The sequence below is a fragment of the Syngnathus typhle genome, linkage group LG7, assembly GCF_033458585.1.
Source record: "Syngnathus typhle isolate RoL2023-S1 ecotype Sweden linkage group LG7, RoL_Styp_1.0, whole genome shotgun sequence".
Classification (NCBI taxonomy): Eukaryota; Metazoa; Chordata; class Actinopteri; order Syngnathiformes; family Syngnathidae; genus Syngnathus; species Syngnathus typhle.
Window position 1 is genome coordinate 4685782 of NC_083744.1, and position 22031 is coordinate 4707812.

Consider the following 22031-nt stretch of genomic DNA (forward strand, 5'->3'; position numbering starts at 1 on the left):
ATGGATGGATGGATGGATGGATGGATGGAATTTAATAATTGACTTTATTTTACAATACAACTTTATGCAACCAGTTTGTTTCAACAAAGTGCTAACGTATAAGAAAAACAATGATACAACTACAAAGACAGTGAAAACAGAAAAATATTCAGATTTACAACAATGAGTACCAGATCAATTCCTGGTAAATTTGTCATTATTCTTGGTGTGGATGAATAGGAATGCTTCTCAGTTTACCTCAATGTCTTTTGTACAAAGTAAGTGGGTGTGCGCTCTTTTTCCCTCCCAAATGAGTTGTGCAAGGTATAAACCATGTTAATGGTGGGAGTTATAAAACATGTCTCTTCCCACTTCTTTGTGTACTATGGAATTACCTCATGTGGGAAAAATATCTTAGGTTAAAAAATATGTACACTATACGACGTTCCTAACACAATGTAAGAATTCAGAGTGGAAACATGACAGAATTATGAATGTTTTATTTACGTTTTTCATTGCCAGGAATTAGAAAATGAACTGATTCAAGTGAGTGTGCATTACAAAATATTTCTTATCACTATTTAATACATGTTGGCCCACCTAAACAAAGGTAACAGTGCGTGAAGGCATAAACCTTCACCCACAACCATCAAATCAAACCCTTCATACCACGAGACATTGTTTTGCTGCTTAACATGTTTGACAGCAGACTGGAAGAACGAAAAGAATGACAGAGTGTCTAATCTACAAGTCTGTGGTGGTGCTTGGTTAAAAAAAAATACTAATACTGCACCAGCTCAATTTGACGTTTCCTTTCAGGGACAGAAATGCTGACTCTTGTAGTAGCACTACAATGAGAAAGGGAGCTATGAATAGGATTAGGTACTGCAGTCTATATGACATGACGTCTTGAAGGTTGACATAAAGCTCCCCTTCCCCTACCCATTTGAGGTAGACAAAAAGGAACCGGTTGTGAAATATTCTAAGTTGGAGCGTGATGCCAAAATATACATTTTTTGTAATACGTTTTTGCAGCCTGCTTCAGTGCTTAAAAGAACTAACGAATGATTGACAAGTGGAGTCATAACTTAAATAAAGATTTCAATTCTTACAAGCGCGAGACATAAATTGAGCATTAAAGTCTGCAGGTCGTGCAATGTGCATCCTGACACTTAACCCACACTCGCAAACAAAAGAACATGAAAAAAAACAAGCACCACCTCTTTTAAAGACATTAACACGCACAATAGAAATGTGGCACGATAAAAGAATGTCAGCCACGGCGTGCAGTGCTGTGTTAAGAACTGAACTTGACAAGATGATTTAACTGAAACATGAAACTTGAGTTTTTCCTCTCCTCACATTCTTTGGTCATCATATACAACAATGTCAACAGATAAACGTGCGCACGCACACACAAATGGGCTGCCACACAAAGGCAACATGCAGTAACTGATCAGCCATCAGAGGTGTCAAAAGCTGCACAAAAATGAACCGATTCATGAAATCCCATGTTTTTGCCTTGAGAGTTGACTCAGCCTTGCAGCTCCTCAAAACACGTCTCGCAAACCCGCACGGGTTTTGTGGAGAACGGCATCAAGGCCTTCCTTGACGAACACTCGGCGCAGAAAATCTTTCCGCACTGTCTGCAGTGATGCTGCAAGAAAATGACAATGCACACAAAATAAGAGGGTGAAAATGTTCATATAACGGCAAGTTTATTTTTGTGGTTGAAGTTTGCGGAGGCGTACAATGTGCATTAGGATGCCAGCTGTGGCGAATATTTTCAATTACTCATGACATGAGAATCAAAAATACTTATTCCTCAGAATGATGGAGTACACCTAAAACTACAATTAAAACCACAGAAATTAACATGTTTTAATTAACATCTATCAGAGTGGTGATGTTATGATGTTTTTTACTTTTGCGCTATGCTTGCTGGCTCCGTTTTGCTCCTCTTATTGTGTGAAGGCGAAGGCCTTCACACATATGTTATTCTACACCATTCTCTATTATTGTGTGAAGGCGAAGGCCTTCACACATATGTTATTCTACACCATTCTCTATTATTGTGTGAAGGCGAAGGCCTTCACACATATGTTATTCTACACCATTCTCTATTATTGTGTGAAGGCGAAGGCCTTCACACATATGTTATTCTACACCATTCTCTATTATTATTGTGTGAAGGCGAAGGCCTTCACACATATGTTATTCTACACCATTCTCTATTATTGTGTGAAGGCGAAGGCCTTCACACATATGTTATTCTACACCATTCTCTATTATTATTATTATTGTGTGAAGGCGAAGGCCTTCACACATATGTTATTCTACACCATTCTCTATTATTGTGTGAAGGCGAAGGCCTTCACACATATGTTATTCTACACCATTCTCTATTATTGTGTGAAGGCGAAGGCCTTCACACATATGTTATTCTACTCCATTTACTTTATTATTGTGTGAAGGCGAAGGCCTTCACACATATGTTATTCTACTCCATTTACTTTATTATTATTATTGTGTGAAGGCGAAGGCCTTCACACATATGTTATTCTACTCCATTTACTTTATTGTGTGAAGGCGAAGGCCTTCACACATATGTTATTCTACTCCATTTACTTTATTGTGTGAAGGCGAAGGCCTTCACACATATGTTATTCTACACCATTCTCTATTATTGTGTGAAGGCGAAGGCCTTCACACATATGTTATTCTACTCCATTCACTTTATTATTATTGTGTGAAGGCGAAGGCCTTCACACATATGTTATTCTACACCATTCTCTATTATTATTGTGTGAAGGCGAAGGCCTTCACACATATGTTATTCTACACCATTCTCTATTATTGTGTGAAGGCGAAGGCCTTCACACATATGTTATTCTACACCATTCTCTATTATTATTATTGTGTGAAGGCGAAGGCCTTCACACATATGTTATTCTACTCCATTTACTTTATTATTATTATTATTATTATTATTATTATTATTCTATTTTATTCCCGCCACTTTTTTGTCCCGCTTCTTCTTCCACAAAATTCATCCGATTCACTCCATTCCACTTTTCACGTATTCCAAATATTCACGACATGAGCGCTTGTATTTTTCTCATTCCGAAAATTTTCCGATTCCGCAAGATTCCCAAAATTCCGACAAATTTTTCCCCATCCATTCTTAATGGCACATTCCACATTTCACAAAATTTCGTGTTTCACCTCTAACTTCTACATTTTTCAACCGATTCAACCCATTCCAACTTTCAACTGTTCATCTTTTGCCTACCTATTCCACAACTTCCCACTTACCAAAAATTCCAAATTCTCAAATTTGAAATTCAACCAAAATTCTCTCAAATTCCGTTATTCCACTCTAATTTCTACATTTTTCAACCGATTCAACCCATTCCAAATGCATTCACCTTATGCTTCCCACATTCACTCCCATTCACCCCCACTTCCACTACGCCTACACATTCAACCCTTGACCCCCAATTCCAGTGTGGCGGCCATCTTGGATTGACCCTCAAGTGCCCCCAATGAACCCAAAATGAACCGGAAGTGCCCCAGATCAAACCGAAAGTGACCCCAAGTAGACCGGAAGTGACCTCAGGTAAACCGGAAGTGATCCCAAATCAAACCGGAAGTGACCCCAAATGTACCGGAAGTGACCTTTTTAGACCGGAAATGACCCCTAATAAACCGGAAGTGACCTCAGACGAACCGGAAGTGACCCAAATTAAACCGGAAGTGACCCAAATAAACCGGAAGTGACCCCAAATAGACCGGAAGTGACCCCAAATAGACCGGAAGTGACCTCTGGTAAACCGGAAGTGACCCCAAATCAAACCGGAAGTGACCCCAAATGAACCGGAAGTGACCTTTTTAGACCGGAAATGACCCCTAATAAACCGGAAGTGACCTCAGCTAAACCGGAAGTGACCTGTTTTAAACCGGAAGTGACCCAAATAAACCGGAAGTGACCCAAATTAGACCGGAAATGACCCGAATCAAGCCAGAAGTGACCTTATTTCAACACAAAGTGCCCCAAATAGCTACATTTGCGCTAACGTCTTCGTTTTTTGTCCGATTTAACCCGTTTCAACATTTTTACCCCAAAAGTGAACCTCCTGAGGCCGTTTTTTTTGGTTTTGTTCCAAATTTAGAAAGATTTTGGCGCAATTGCTTTTTTTTATTTTCCCATTCATTCTCTATGGGGATTCAACATTTGCTCTAACTTCTACATTTTTTAACTGATTCAACCCGTTCCAACTTTCAACTGTTCATCTTTTGCCTACCTATTCCACAACTTCCCACTTACCAACAATTCCAAATTTAAAATTCAACCAAATTCTCCAAAATTTCGTTTTTCTACTCTAACTTCTACATTTTTCTACCGATTCAACCCATTCCAACTTTCAACTGTTCATCTTTTGCCTACCTATTCCACAACTTCCCACTTACCAAATATTCCAAACTTTCAATTTTGAAATTCACCACAAATTCTCCAAATATTCTACATTTCTCAAGTAATTCAACACGTTTCAACATCGTTCGGCAGCATTCCCCGAAAAAGTTATTCATACATTTCGCCTTCACACGCAATTTCTCCAGAAATTGCAAAATTCTAGTTATTATTATTCTCTACGTTTCTCCACACTTTTTTGACACGTTTCATCTTCCACATAATTCATCCGATTCACTCCATTCCACTTTTCACGTATTCCAAATATTCACGCGACGAGCGCTTGTATTTTGCTCGTTCCGAAAATTTTCCGATTCCGCAAAATTCCCAAAATTCCGACAAATTTTTCCCCATTCATTCTTAATGGCACATTCGACATTTCACATTTACGTCGTTCCAATTTGAAATTCACATCATTCAGCACATTCTAATCACATTCGGAAGGATTCTCGACATTCCCAAAATTCCCAAATTCGAAAATTTCACGTTTTCACGTTAAAAATTCCGACAAATTTTCACAAAATTTCGTTTTTCACCTCTAACTTCTACATTTTTCAACCGATTCAACTCGTTCCAACTTTCAACTGTTCATCTTTTGCCTACCTATTCCACAACGTCCCACTTACCAAAAACTTCACATCTTTTATTTTGAAATTCAACCAAAATTCTCTAAAATTTCGTTTTTCTACTCTAATTTCTACATTTTTCAACCGATTCAACCCATTCCAACTTTCAACTGTTCATTATTTTTCTACTGATTCCACAACTTCCCACTTACCAAAAGCTTCACATCTTTTATTTTGAAATTCACACCCAATTCCTTTTCCCTTCTCATTTCTACATTTTTCAACCGATTCAACCCATTCCAACTTTCAACTGTTCATCATTTTTCTACCTATTCCACAACTTCCCACTTACCAAAAACTTCACATCTTTTATTTTGAAATTCACACCCAATTCTCCAATATTTCCGTTTCTCCTTCTCATTTCTACATTTTTCAACCGATTCAACCCATTCCAACTTTCAACTGTTCATCATTTTTCTACCTATTCCACAACTTCCCACTTACCAAAAACTTCACATCTTTTATTTTGAAATTCACACCCAATTCCTTTTTCCCTTCTCATTTCTACATTTTTCAACAGATTCAACCCATTCCAAATTTATTCACTTAATTCACCTTATTCTTCCCACATTCACTCCCATTCACCCCCACTTCCACTATGCTTACACAATTCAACCCTTGACCCCCAATTCCAGTGTGGCGGCCATCTTGGATGACCCTGAAGTGCCACCAATGAACCCAGAATGAACCGGAAGTGGCCCAAATCAAACCGAAAGTGACCCCAAATAGACCGGAAGTGACCTCAGGTAAACCGGAAGTGACCCCAAATCAAACCGGAAGTGACCCCAAATGTACCGGAAGTGACCTTTTTAGACCGGAAATGACCCCTAATAAACCGGAAGTGACCTCAGACGAACCGGAAGTGACCCAAATTAAACCGGAAGTGACCCCAAATAGACCGGAAGTGACCTCAGGTAAACCGGAAGTGACCCCAAATCAAACCGGAAGTGACCCCAAATGTACCGGAAGTGACCTTTTTAGACCGGAAATGACCCCTTATAAACCGGAAGTGACCTCAGACGAACCGGAAGTGACCCAAATTAAACCGGAAGTGACCCCAAATAGACCGGAAGTGACCTCAGGTAAACCGGAAGTGACCCCAAATCAAACCGGAAGTGACCCCAAATGTACCGGAAGTGACCTTTTTAGACCGGAAATGACCCCTTATAAACCGGAAGTGACCTCAGACGAACCGGAAGTGACCCAAATAAACCGGAAGTGACCCCAAATAGACCGGAAGTGACCCCAAATAGACCGGAAGTGACCTCTGGTAAACCGGAAGTGACCCCAAATCAAACCGGAAGTGACCACAAATGAACCGGAAGTGACCTTTTTAGACCGGAAGTGACCCCAAATAAACCGGAAGTGACCTCAGACGAACCGGAAGTGACCCAAATAAACCGGAAGTGACCCCAAATAGACCGGAAGTGACCCCAAATAGACCGGAAGTGACCTCTGGTAAACCGGAAGTGACCCCAAATCAAACCGGAAGTGACCACAAATGAACCGGAAGTGACCTTTTTAGACCGGAAGTGACCCCAAATAAACCGGAAGTGACCTCAGCTAAACCGGAAGTGGCCTGTTTTAAACCGGAAGTGACCCAAATAAACCGGAAGTGACCCAAATTAGACCGGAAATGACCCGAATCAAGCCGGAAGTGACCTTATTTCAACACTAAGTGCCCCAAATAGCTACATTTGCGCTAACGTCTTCGTTTATTGTCCGATTTAACCCGTTTCAACATTTTTATCCCAAAAGTGAACCTCCTGAGGCCGTTTTTTTTGTTTTGTTCCAAATTTAGAAAGATTTTGGCGCAATTGCTTTTTCTTATTTTCCCATTCATTCTCTATGGGGATTCAACATTTGCTCTAACTTCTACATTTTTTAACTGATTCAACCCGTTCCAACTTTCAACTGTACATCTTTTGCCTACCTATTCCACAATTTCCCACTTACCAAAAATTCGAAATTTGAAATTCAACCAAATTCTCCCAAATTTCGTTTTTTACTCTAATTTCTACATTTTTCAACCCATTCCAACTTTCAGCTGTTCATCTTTTGCCTACCTATTCCACAACTTCCCACTTACCAAATATTCCAAACTTTCAATTTTGAAATTCACCACAAATTCTCCAAATATTCTACATTTCTCAAGTAATTCAACACGTTTCAACATCGTTCGGCAGCATTCCCCGAAAAAGTTATTCATACATTTCGCCTTCACACGCAATTTCTCCAGAAATTGCAAAATTCTAGTTATTATTATTATTATTCTTCTATTTTATTCTCCACACTTTTTCGACACGTTTCATCTTCCACATAATTCATCCGATTCACTCCATTCCACTTTTCACGTATTCCAAATATTCACGCGACGAGCGCTTCCATTTTTCTCATTCCGAAAATTTACCGATTCCGCAAAATTCCCAAAATTCCGACAAATTTTTCCCCATTCATTCTTAATGGCACATTCTACATTTCACATTTACGTCGTTCCAATTTCAAATTCACATCATTCAACACATTCTAATCACATTCGGAAGGATTCTCGACATTCCCAAAATTCCCAAATTCGAAAATTTCAAGTTTTCACGTTAAAAATTCCGACAAATTTTCACAAAATTTCGTTTTTCACCTCTAACTTCTACATTTTTCAACCGATTCAACTCGTTCAAACTTTCAACTGTTCATCCTTTGCCTACCTATTCCACAACGTCCCACTTACCAAAAACTTCACATCTTTTATTTTGAAATTCAACCAAAATTCTCTAAAATTTCGTTTTTCTACTCTAATTTCTACATTTTTCAACCGATTCAACCCATTCCAACTTTCAACTGTTCATTATTTTTCTACCGATTCCACAACTTCCCACTTACCAAAAGCTTCACATCTTTTATTTTGAAATTCACACCCAATTCCCTTTCCCTTCTCATTTCTACATTTTTCAACCGATTCAACCCATTCCAACTTTCAACTGTTCATCATTTTTCGACCTATTCCACAACTTCCCATTTACCAAAAACTTCACATCTTTTATTTTGAAATTCACACCCAATTCCCTTTTCCCTTCTCATTTCTACATTTTTCAACCGATTCAACCCATTCCAACTTTCAACTGTTCATCATTTTTCTACCTATTCCACAACTTCCCACTTACCAAAAACTTCACATCTTTTATTTTGAAATTCACACCCAATTTCCTTTTCCCTTCTCATTTCTACATTTTTCAACCGATTCAACCCATTCCAACTTTCAACTGTTCATCATTTTTCTACCTATTCCACAACTTCCCACTTACCAAAAACTTCACATCTTTTATTTTGAAATTCAACCAAAATTCTCTCAAATTCCGTTTTTGTACTCTAATTTCTACATTTTTCAACCGATTCAACCCATTCCAACTTTCAACTGTTCATCATTTTTCTACCTATTCCACAACTTCCCACTTACCAAAAACTTCACATCTTTTATTTTGAAATTCACACTCAATTTCCTTTTCCCTTCTCATTTCTACATTTTTCAACCGATTCAACCCATTCCAACTTTCAACTGTTCATCATTTTTCTACCTATTCCACAACTTCCCACTTACCAAAAACTTCACATCTTTTATTTTGAAATTCACACCCAATTCACTTTTCCCTTCTCATTTCTACATTTTTCAACCGATTCAACCCATTCCAACTTTCAACTGTTCATCATTTTTCTACCTATTCCACAACTTCCCACTTACCAAAAACTTCACATCTTTTATTTTGAAATTCACACCCAATTCCCTTTTCCCTTCTCATTTCTACATTTTTCAACCGATTCAACCCATTCCAACTTTCAACTGTTCATCATTTTTCGACCTATTCCACAACTTCCCAAAACCTTCACATCTTTTATTTTGAAATTCACACCCAATTCCTTTTTCCCTTCTCATTTCTACATTTTTCAACCGATTCAACCCATTCCAACTTTCAACTGTTCATCATTTTTCGACCTATTCCACAACTTCCCACTTACCAAAAACTTCACATCTTTTATTTTGAAATTCGCCACAAATTCTCCAAATATTCTACATTTCTCAAGTAATTCAACACGTTTCAACATCGTTCGGCAGCATTCCCCGAAGAAGTTATTCATACATTTCGCCTTCACACGCAATTTCTCCAGAAATTGCAAAATTCTAGTTATTGTGTGAAGGCGAAGGCCTTCACACATATGTTATTCTACACCATTCTCTATTATTATTGTGTGAAGGCGAAGGCCTTCACACATTGATATTGTACTTTATTATTAAACAACTTATTCCTCCCACTTTTTTGACATCTAACTACTCCCACATGCTTCAACCGATTCACCTCGTTCAACCTTTCACACGTTCCAAAGATTCATGGCACGCTTGCCAGTATTTTTCGCGTTCATAACATTTACCGTTTTTAAGTAATTAGCAAATTTGTGCCTTTTATTTCCCCATTCATTCTTAATGGCAATGTCAACCCGAGCCAGTTTCCTGTAGTGGGTTCGATTCCCACATTGGGCGTCATTAATTATTTTACTCTTTATTCTTCCCGCTTATCATTTTCAACGCTTATCATTTAAAACTAACATTCGCATTCAACATTCATTACATTAAGCAATTTCCACCACTTTGATTACGTATTCGCATTCAACAAACACATTCATTACATTAACCAATTGCAACCACGACATAGTAAGGGACTCAATTAGCTCGTGGGAAACACAAGTGATTCCAGTACACGAGCATCATTCCCGAGTGGTATCAAAACCCGCGTCAGTTCGATTCCCACATTGGGCGTCATTATTTATTTTACTCTTTATCCTTCCCGGTTATCATTTTCAACGGTTATCATTTGTAACTTTTGTCATTCGCATTCAACATTCATTACATTAAGCAATTTCCACCACTTTGATTACGCATTTGCATTCAACAAACACATTCATTACATTAACCAAATTCAACCAGCAAGAAGGAAGGATCCTCGTTAGCTCAGTCGGAAACACAATGGAAATGTCAACCCGAGCCAGTTTCCTGTAGTGGGTTCGATTCCCACATTGGGAGTCATAAATTATTTTACTCTTTATTCTTCCCCCTTATCATTTTCAACGCTTATCATTTGTACCTTTTTTGTAACATTTGTAACGTTTCATTTTTAACGCTTATCATTTGTACCTTTTTGTAACATGTATTTGTAACATTTTCCCATTTATTTCACAATTATCTATTTTCCCTTTGTATTCTTCCCGCTCATCATTTTTAACGCTTAACGTTTGTAACTTAACATCTGCCTTCGCCTTCACACGCAATTTCTTCCGAAATTGCAATTCTAGTTATTATTATTATTCTCTACGTTTCTCCACACTTTTTTGACACGTTTCATCTTCCACATAATTCATCCGATTCACTCCATTCCACTTTTCACGTATTCCAAATATTCACGCGACGAGCGCTTGTATTTTGCTCGTTCCGAAAATTTTCCGATTCCGCAAAATTCCCAAAATTCCGACAAATTTTTCCCCATTCATTCTTAATGGCACATTCGACATTTCACATTTACGTCGTTCCAATTTGAAATTCACATCATTCAGCACATTCTAATCACATTCGGAAGGATTCTCGACATTCCCAAAATTCCCAAATTCGAAAATTTCACGTTTTCACGTTAAAAATTCCGACAAATTTTCACAAAATTTCGTTTTTCACCTCTAACTTCTACATTTTTCAACCGATTCAACTCGTTCCAACTTTCAACTGTTCATCTTTTGCCTACCTATTCCACAACGTCCCACTTACCAAAAACTTCACATCTTTTATTTTGAAATTCAACCAAAATTCTCTAAAATTTCGTTTTTCTACTCTAATTTCTACATTTTTCAACCGATTCAACCCATTCCAACTTTCAACTGTTCATTATTTTTCTACTGATTCCACAACTTCCCACTTACCAAAAGCTTCACATCTTTTATTTTGAAATTCACACCCAATTCCTTTTCCCTTCTCATTTCTACATTTTTCAACCGATTCAACCCATTCCAACTTTCAACTGTTCATCATTTTTCTACCTATTCCACAACTTCCCACTTACCAAAAACTTCACATCTTTTATTTTGAAATTCACACCCAATTCTCCAATATTTCCGTTTCTCCTTCTCATTTCTACATTTTTCAACCGATTCAACCCATTCCAACTTTCAACTGTTCATCATTTTTCTACCTATTCCACAACTTCCCACTTACCAAAAACTTCACATCTTTTATTTTGAAATTCACACCCAATTCCTTTTTCCCTTCTCATTTCTACATTTTTCAACAGATTCAACCCATTCCAAATTTATTCACTTAATTCACCTTATTCTTCCCACATTCACTCCCATTCACCCCCACTTCCACTATGCTTACACAATTCAACCCTTGACCCCCAATTCCAGTGTGGCGGCCATCTTGGATGACCCTGAAGTGCCACCAATGAACCCAGAATGAACCGGAAGTGGCCCAAATCAAACCGAAAGTGACCCCAAATAGACCGGAAGTGACCTCAGGTAAACCGGAAGTGACCCCAAATCAAACCGGAAGTGACCCCAAATGTACCGGAAGTGACCTTTTTAGACCGGAAATGACCCCTAATAAACCGGAAGTGACCTCAGACGAACCGGAAGTGACCCAAATTAAACCGGAAGTGACCCCAAATAGACCGGAAGTGACCTCAGGTAAACCGGAAGTGACCCCAAATCAAACCGGAAGTGACCCCAAATGTACCGGAAGTGACCTTTTTAGACCGGAAATGACCCCTTATAAACCGGAAGTGACCTCAGACGAACCGGAAGTGACCCAAATAAACCGGAAGTGACCCCAAATAGACCGGAAGTGACCCCAAATAGACCGGAAGTGACCTCTGGTAAACCGGAAGTGACCCCAAATCAAACCGGAAGTGACCACAAATGAACCGGAAGTGACCTTTTTAGACCGGAAGTGACCCCAAATAAACCGGAAGTGACCTCAGCTAAACCGGAAGTGGCCTGTTTTAAACCGGAAGTGACCCAAATAAACCGGAAGTGACCCAAATTAGACCGGAAATGACCCGAATCAAGCCGGAAGTGACCTTATTTCAACACTAAGTGCCCCAAATAGCTACATTTGCGCTAACGTCTTCGTTTATTGTCCGATTTAACCCGTTTCAACATTTTTATCCCAAAAGTGAACCTCCTGAGGCCGTTTTTTTTGTTTTGTTCCAAATTTAGAAAGATTTTGGCGCAATTGCTTTTTCTTATTTTCCCATTCATTCTCTATGGGGATTCAACATTTGCTCTAACTTCTACATTTTTTAACTGATTCAACCCGTTCCAACTTTCAACTGTACATCTTTTGCCTACCTATTCCACAATTTCCCACTTACCAAAAATTCGAAATTTGAAATTCAACCAAATTCTCCCAAATTTCGTTTTTTACTCTAATTTCTACATTTTTCAACCCATTCCAACTTTCAGCTGTTCATCTTTTGCCTACCTATTCCACAACTTCCCACTTACCAAATATTCCAAACTTTCAATTTTGAAATTCACCACAAATTCTCCAAATATTCTACATTTCTCAAGTAATTCAACACGTTTCAACATCGTTCGGCAGCATTCCCCGAAAAAGTTATTCATACATTTCGCCTTCACACGCAACTTCTCCAGAAATTGCAAAATTCTAGTTATTATTATTCTCTACGTTTCTCCACACTTTTTTGACACGTTTCATCTTCCACATAATTCATCCGATTCACTCCATTCCACTTTTCACGTATTCCAAATATTCACGCGACGAGCGCTTGTATTTTGCTCGTTCCGAAAATTTTCCGATTCCGCAAAATTCCCAAAATTCCGACAAATTTTTCCCCATTCATTCTTAATGGCACATTCGACATTTCACATTTACGTCGTTCCAATTTGAAATTCACATCATTCAGCACATTCTAATCACATTCGGAAGGATTCTCGACATTCCCAAAATTCCCAAATTCGAAAATTTCACGTTTTCACGTTAAAAATTCCGACAAATTTTCACAAAATTTCGTTTTTCACCTCTAACTTCTACATTTTTCAACCGATTCAACTCGTTCCAACTTTCAACTGTTCATCTTTTGCCTACCTATTCCACAACGTCCCACTTACCAAAAACTTCACATCTTTTATTTTGAAATTCAACCAAAATTCTCTAAAATTTCGTTTTTCTACTCTAATTTCTACATTTTTCAACCGATTCAACCCATTCCAACTTTCAACTGTTCATTATTTTTCTACTGATTCCACAACTTCCCACTTACCAAAAGCTTCACATCTTTTATTTTGAAATTCACACCCAATTCCTTTTCCCTTCTCATTTCTACATTTTTCAACCGATTCAACCCATTCCAACTTTCAACTGTTCATCATTTTTCTACCTATTCCACAACTTCCCACTTACCAAAAACTTCACATCTTTTATTTTGAAATTCACACCCAATTCTCCAATATTTCCGTTTCTCCTTCTCATTTCTACATTTTTCAACCGATTCAACCCATTCCAACTTTCAACTGTTCATCATTTTTCTACCTATTCCACAACTTCCCACTTACCAAAAACTTCACATCTTTTATTTTGAAATTCACACCCAATTCCTTTTTCCCTTCTCATTTCTACATTTTTCAACCGATTCAACCCATTCCAACTTTCAACTGTTCATCATTTTTCTACCTATTCCACAACTTCCCACTTACCAAAAACTTCACATCTTTTATTTTGAAATTCACACCCAATTCCTTTTTCCCTTCTCATTTCTACATTTTTCAACCGATTCAACCCATTCCAAATTTATTCACTTAATTCACCTTATTCTTCCCACATTCACTCCCATTCACCCCCACTTCCACTATGCTTACACAATTCAACCCTTGACCCCCAATTCCAGTGTGGCGGCCATCTTGGATGACCCTGAAGTGCCACCAATGAACCCAGAATGAACCGGAAGTGGCCCAAATCAAACCGAAAGTGACCCCAAATAGACCGGAAGTGACCTCAGGTAAACCGGAAGTGACCCCAAATCAAACCGGAAGTGACCCCAAATGTACCGGAAGTGACCTTTTTAGACCGGAAATGACCCCTAATAAACCGGAAGTGACCTCAGACGAACCGGAAGTGACCCAAATTAAACCGGAAGTGACCCAAATAAACCGGAAGTGACCCCAAATAGACCGGAAGTGACCTCTGGTAAACCGGAAGTGACCCCAAATCAAACCGGAAGTGACCCCAAATGAACCGGAAGTGACCTTTTTAGACCGGAAGTGACCCCAAATAAACCGGAAGTGACCTCAGCTAAACCGGAAGTGACCTGTATTAAACCGGAAGTGTCCCAAATAAACCGGAAGTGGCCCAAATTAGACCGGAAATGACCCGAATCAAGCCGGAAAGGACCTTATTTCAACACTAAGTGCCCCAAATAGCTACATTTGCTCTAATGTCTTCGTTTTTTGTCCGATTTAACCCGTTTCAACATTTTTACCCCAAAAGTGAACCTCCTGAGGCTGTTTTTTTTTGTTTTGTTCCAAATTTAGAAAGATTTTGGCGCAATTGCTTTTTTTTATTTTCCCATTCATTCTCTATGGGGATTCAACATTTGCTCTAACTTCTACATTTTTTAACTGATTCAACCCGTTCCAACTTTCAACTGTACATCTTTTGCCTACCTATTCCACAACTTCCCACTTACCAAAAATTCGAAATTCAACCAATTTCTCCAAAATTTCGTTTTTCTACTCTAATTTCTACATTTTTCAACCGATTCAACCCATTCCAACTTTCAACTGTTCATCTTTTGCCTACCTATTCCACAACTTCCCACTTACCAAATATTCCAAACTTTCAATTTTGAAATTCACCACAAATTCTCCAAATATTCTACATTTCTCAAGTAATTCAACACGTTTCAACATCGTTCGGCAGCATTCCCCGAAAAAGTTATTCATACATTTCGCCTTCACACGCAATTTCTCCAGAAATTGCAAAATTCTAGTTATTATTATTATTATATTTTATTCTCCTCACTTTTTTGTCCCGTTTCATCTTTCACATAATTCATCCGATTCACTCCATTCCACTTTTCACGTATTCCAAATATTCAGGAAAGGGTGGCTTGTATTTTTCTCATTCCGAAAATTTTCCGATTCCGCAAAATTCCCAAAATTCCGACAAATTTTTCCCCATCCATTCTTAATGGCACATTCGACATTTCACAAAATTTCGTTTTTCACCTCTAACTTCTACATTTTTCAACCGATTCAACCCATTCCAACTTTCAACTGTTCATTTTTTGCCTACCTATTCCACAACTTCCCACTTACCAAAAATTCCAAATTTTCAAATTTGAAATTCAACCAAAATTCTCTAAAATTCCGTTATTCCACTCTACTTTCTACATTTTTCAACCGATTCAACCCATTCCAACTTTCAACTGTTCATCTTTTGCCTACCTATTCCACAACTTCCCACTTACCAAAAATTCCAAATTCTCAAATTTGAAATTCAACCAAAATTCTCTAAAATTTCGTTTTTCTACTCTAATTTCTACATTTTTCGACCGATTCAACCCATTCCACATTTATTCCCCTTATTCACCTTATGCTTCCCACATTCACTCCCATTCACCCCCACTTCCACTATGCTTCCCACATTCACTCCCATTCACCCCCACTTCCACTATGCTTACACAATTCAACCCTTGACCCCCAATTCCAGTGTGGCGGCCATCTTGGATGACCCTGAAGTGCCACCAATGAACCCAGAATGAACCGGAAGTGCCCCAAATAGACCGGAAGTGACCCCAATTAGACCGGAAGTGACCTCAGGTAAACCGGAAGTGACCCCAAATCAAACCGGAAGTGACCCCAAATGTACCGGAAGTGACCTTTTTAGACCGGAAATGACCCCTAATAAACCGGAAGTGACCTCAGACGAACCGGAAGTGACCCAAATTAAACCGGAAGTGGTCCAAATAAACCGGAAGTGACCCCAAATAGACCGGAAGTGACCCCAAATAGACCAGAAGTGACTTCTGGTAAACCGGAAGTGACCCCAAATCAAACCGGAAGTGACCCCAAATGAACCGGAAGTGACCTTTTTAGACCGGAAATGACCCCAAATAAACCGGAAGTGACCTCAGCTAAACCGGAAGTGACCTGTTTTAAACCGGAAGTGACCCAAATAAACCGGAAGTGACCCAAACTAGACCGGAAGTGACCCGAATCAAACCGGAAGTGACCTTATTTCAACACTGAGTGGCCCAAATAGCTACATTTGCGCTAACTTTTTCGTTTTTTGTCGGATTTAACCCGTTTCAACATTTTTACCCCAAAAGTGAACCTCCTGAGGCCGTTTTTTTTGTTTTGTTCCAAATTTAGAAAGATTTAGGCGCAATTTCTTTTTTTTATTTTCCCATTCATTCTCTATGGGGATTCAACATTTGCTCTAACTTCTACATTTTTTAACTGATTCAACCCGTTCCAACTTTCAACTGTACATCTTTTGCCTACCTATTCCACAACTTCCCACTTACCAAAAATTCCAAATTTGAAATTCAACCAAATTCTCCAAAATTTCGTTTTTCTACTCTAATTTCTACTTTTTTCAACCGATTCAACCCATTCCAACTTTCAACTGTTCATCTTTTGCCTACCTATTCCACAACTTCCCACTTACCAAATATTCCAAACTTTCAATTTTGAAATTCACCACAAATTCTCCAAATATTCTACATTTCTCAAGTAATTCAACACGTTTCAACATCGTTCGGCAGCATTCCCCGAAAAAGTTATTCATACATTTCGCCTTCACACGCAATTTCTCCAGAAATTGCAAAATTCTAGTTATTATTATTATTCTCTTTTATTCTCCACACTTTTTTGTCCAGTTTCATCTTCCGCATAATTCATCCGATTCACTCCATTCCACTTTTCACGTATTCCAAATATTCACGACATGAGCGCTTGTATTTTTCTCATTCTGAAAATTTTCCGATTCCGCAAAATTCCCAAAATTCCGACAAATTTTTCCCCATCCATTCTTAATGGCACATTCGACATTTCACAAAATTTCGTGTTTCACCTCTAACTTCTACATTTTTCAACCGATTCAACCCATTCCAACTTTCAACTGTTCATCTTTTGCCTACCTATTCCACAACTTCTCACTTACCAAAAATTCCAAATTTTCAAATTTGAAATTCAACCAAAATTCTCTCAAATTCCGTTATTCCACTCTAATTTCTACATTTTTCAACCGATTCAACCCGTTCCAACTTTCAACTGTTCATCTTTTGCCTACCTATTCCACAACTTCCCACTTACCAAAAATTCCAAATTCTCAAATTTGAAATTCAACCAAAATTCTCTAAAATTTCGTTTTTCTACTCTAATTTCTACATTTTTCGACCGATTCAACCCATTCCAAATGCATTGACCTTATGCTTCCCACATTCACTCCCATTCACCCCCACTTCCACTACGCTTACACATTCAACCCTTGACCCCCAATTCCAGTGTGGCGGCCATCTTGGATTGACCCTCAAGTGCCCCCAATGAACCCAAAATGAACCGGAAGTGCCCCAAATCAAACCGAAAGTGACCCCAAATAGACCGGAAGTGACCTCAGGTAAACCGGAAGTGACCCCAAATCAAACCGGAAGTGACCCCAAATGTACCGGAAGTGACCTTTTTAGACCGGAAATGACCCTTAATAAACCGGAAGTGACCTCAGATGAACCGGAAGTGACCCAAATTAAACCGGAAGTGACCCAAATAAACCGGAAGTGACCCCAAATAGACCGGAAGTGACCCCAAATAGACCGGAAGTGACCTCTGGTAAACCGGAAGTGACCCCAAATCAAACCGGAAGTGACCACAAATGAACCGGAAGTGACCTTTTTCGACCGGAAATGACCCCAAATAAACCGGAAGTGACCTCAGCTAAACCGGAAGTGACCTGTTTTAAACCGGAAGTGACCCAAATAAACCGGAAGTGACCCAAATTAGACCGGAAATGACCCGAATCAAGCCGGAAGTGACCTTATTTCAACACTAAGTGCCCCAAATAGCTACATTTGCGCTAACGTCTTCGTTTTTTGTCCGATTTAACCCGTTTCAACATTTTTACCCCAAAAGTGAACCTCCTGAGGCCGTTTCTTTGGGTTTTGTTCCAAATTTAGAAAGATTTTGGCGCAATTGCTTTTTTTTATTTTCCCATTCATTCTCTATGGGGATTCAACATTTGCTCTAACTTCTACATTTTTTAACTGATTCAACCCGTTCCAACTTTCAACTGTTCATCTTTTGCCTACCTATTCCACAACTTCCCACTTACCAACAATTCCAAATTTAAAATTCAACCAAATTCTCCAAAATTTCGTTTTTCTACTCTAACTTCTACATTTTTCAACCGATTCAACCCATTCCAACTTTCAACTGTTCATCTTTTGCCTACCTATTCCACAACTTCCCACTTACCAAATATTCCAAACTTTCAATTTTGAAATTCACCACAAATTCTCCAAATATTCTACATTTCTCAAGTAATTCAACACGTTTCAACATCGTTCGGCAGCATTCCCCGAAAAAGTTATTCATACATTTCGCCTTCACACGCAATTTCTCCAGAAATTGCAAAATTCTAGTTGTGTGAAGGCGAAGGCCTTCACACATATGTTATTCTACTTTTTTCACTTTATTATTATTGTGTGAAGGCGAAGGCCTTCACACTTATGTTATTCTACTCCATTCACTTTATTATTATTATTATTATATTTTATTCTCCTCACTTTTTTGTCCCGCTTCTTCTTTCACAAAATTCACCCGATTCACTCCATTCCACTTTTCACGTATTCCAAATATTCAGGAAAGGGTGGCTTGTATTTTTCTCATTCCGAACATTTTCCGATTCCGCAAAATTCCCCAAATTCCGACAAATTTTTCCCCATTCATTCTTAATGGCACATTCGACATTTCACGTTTACGTCGTTCCAATTTGAAATTCACATCATTCAGCACATTCTAATCACATTCGGAAGGATTCTCGACATTCCCAAAATTCCCAAATTCAAAAATTTCACGTTTTCACGTTAAAAATTCCGACAAATTTTCACAAAATTTCGTTTTTCAGCTCTAACTTCTACATTTTTCAACCGATTCAACTCGTTCCAACTTTCAACTGTTCATCTTTTGCCTACCTATTCCACAACGTCCCACTTCCCAAAAACTTCACATCTTTTATTTTGAAATTCAACCAAAAGTCTCTAAAATTTCGTTTTTCCACTCTAATTTCTACATTTTTCAACCGATTCAACCCATTCCAACTTTCAACTGTTCATTACTTTTCTACCGATTCCACAACTTCCCACTTACCAAAAGCTTCACATCTTTTATTTTGAAATTCACACCCAATTCCTTTTCCCTTCTCATTTCTACATTTTTCAACCGATTCAACCCATTCTAACTTTCAACTGTTCATCATTTTTCTACCTATTCCACAACTTCCCACTAACCAAAAACTTCACATCTTTTATTTTGAAATTCACACCCAATTTCCTTTTCCCTTCTCATTTCTACATTTTTCAACCGATTCAACCCATTCCAACTTTCAACTGTTCATCATTTTTCTACCTATTCCACAACTTCCCACTTACCAAAAACTTCACATCTTTTATTTTGAAATTCAACCAAAATTCTCTCAAATTCCGTTTTTGTACTCTAATTTCTACATTTTTCAACCGATTCAACCCATTCCAACTTTCTACTGTTCATCATTTTTCTACCTATTCCACAACTTCCCAAATACTTCACATCTTTTATTTTGAAATTCACACCCAATTCCTTTTTCCCTTCTCATTTCTACATTTTTCAACCGATTCAACCCATTCCAACTTTCAACTGTTCATCATTTTTCTACCTATTCCACAACTTCCCACTTACCAAAAACTTCACATCTTTTATTTTGAAATTCACACCCAATTCCCTTTTCCCTTCTCATTTCTACATTTTTCAACCGATTCAACCCATTCCAACTTTCAACTGTTCATCATTTTTCTACCTATTCCACAACTTCCCACTTACCAAAAACTTCACATCTTTTATTTTGAAATTCACACTCAATTCCCTTTTCCCTTCTCATTTCTACATTTTTCAACCGATTCAACCCATTCCAACTTTCAACTGTTCATCATTTTTCTACCTATTCCACAACTTCCCACTTACCAAAAACTTCACATCTTTTATTTTGAAATTCACACCCAATTCCCTTTTCCCTTCTCATTTCTACATTTTTCAACCGATTCAACCCATTCCAACTTTCAACTGTTCATCATTTTTCTACCTATTCCACAACTTCCCACTTACCAAAAATTTTCACATCTTTTATTTTGAAATTCACACCCAATTCCCTTTTCCCTTCTCATTTCTACATTTTTCAACCGATTCAACCCATTCCAACTTTCAACTGTTCATCATTTTTCTACCTATTCCACAACTTCCCACTTACCAAAAACTTCACATCTTTTATTTTGAAATTCACACTCAATTCCCTTTTCCCTTCTCATTTCTACATTTTTCAACCGATTCAACCCATTCCAACTTTCAACTGTTCATCATTTTTCTACCTATTCCACAACTTCCCACTTACCAAAAACTTCACATCTTTTATTTTGAAATTCACACCCAATTCCCTTTTCCCTTCTCATTTCTACATTTTTCAACCGATTCAACCCATTCCAACTTTCAACTGTTCATCATTTTTCTACCTATTCCACAACTTCCCACTTACCAAAAACTTCACATCTTTTATTTTGAAATTCACACCCAATTCCCTTTTCCCTTCTCATTTCTACATTTTTCAACCGATTCAACCCATTCCAACTTTCAACTGTTCATCATTTTTCGACCTATTCCACAACTTCCCAAAACCTTCACATCTTTTATTTTGAAATTCACACCCAATTCCTTTTTCCCTTCTCATTTCTACATTTTTCAACCGATTCAACCCATTCCAACTTTCAACTGTTCATCATTTTTCTACCTATTCCACAACTTACCAAAAACTTCACATCTTTTATTTTGAAATTCACCACAAATTCTCCAAATATTCTACATTTCTCAAGTAATTCAACACGTTTCAACATCGTTCGGCAGCATTCCCCGAAAAAGTTATTCATACATTTCGCCTTCACACGCAATTTCTCCAGAAATTGCAAAATTCTAGTTATTATTATATTTTATTCTCCTCACTTTTTTGTCCCGCTTCTTCTTTCACAAAATTCATCCGATTCACTCCATTCCACTTTTCACGTATTCCAAATATTCAGGAAAGGGTGGCTTGTATTTTTCTCATTCCGAAAATTTTCCGATTCCGCAAAATTCCCAAAATTCCGACAAATTTTTCCCCATCCATTCTTAATGGCACATTCGACATTTCACAAAATTTGGTTTTTCACCTCTAACTTCTACATTTTTCAACCGATTCAACCCATTCCAACTTTCAACTGTTCATCTTTTGCCTACCTATTCCACAACTTCCCACTTACCAAAAATTCCAAATTTTCAAATTTGAAATTCAACCAAAATTCTCTCAAATTCCGTTATTCCACTCTAATTTCTACATTTTTCAACCGATTCAACCCGTTCCAACTTTCAACTGTTCATCTTTTGCCTACACAACTTCCCACTTACCAAAAATTCCAAATTCTCAAATTTGAAATTCAACCAAAATTCTCTAAAATTTCGTTTTTCTACTGTAATTTCTACATTTTTCGACCGATTCAACCCATTCCAAATGCATTCACCTTATGCTTCCCACATTCACTCCCATTCACCCCCACTTCCACTACGCTTACACATTCAACCCTTGACCCCCAATTCCAGTGTGGCGGCCATCTTGGATTGACCCTCTAGTG

The 22031-nt window shown here is 38.0% G+C and overlaps 1 protein-coding gene across 3 annotated transcripts in view; it reads right to left on the reverse strand.

Moving 5' to 3' along the window:
* Nucleotides 1–462: 462 nt before the first annotated feature.
* Nucleotides 463–22031, reverse strand: part of LOC133157551 (early endosome antigen 1-like) — a 61760-nt gene continuing 40191 nt past the window's right edge. For all 3 annotated transcript variants that reach the window (XM_061284176.1, XM_061284175.1, XM_061284174.1), the window contains one exon: nt 463–1636. In XM_061284176.1, the coding sequence (XP_061140160.1) occupies nt 1514–1636 (123 nt within the window). In that variant the 3' untranslated portion in view covers nt 463–1513. The remainder of the gene's footprint in view (nt 1637–22031) is intronic.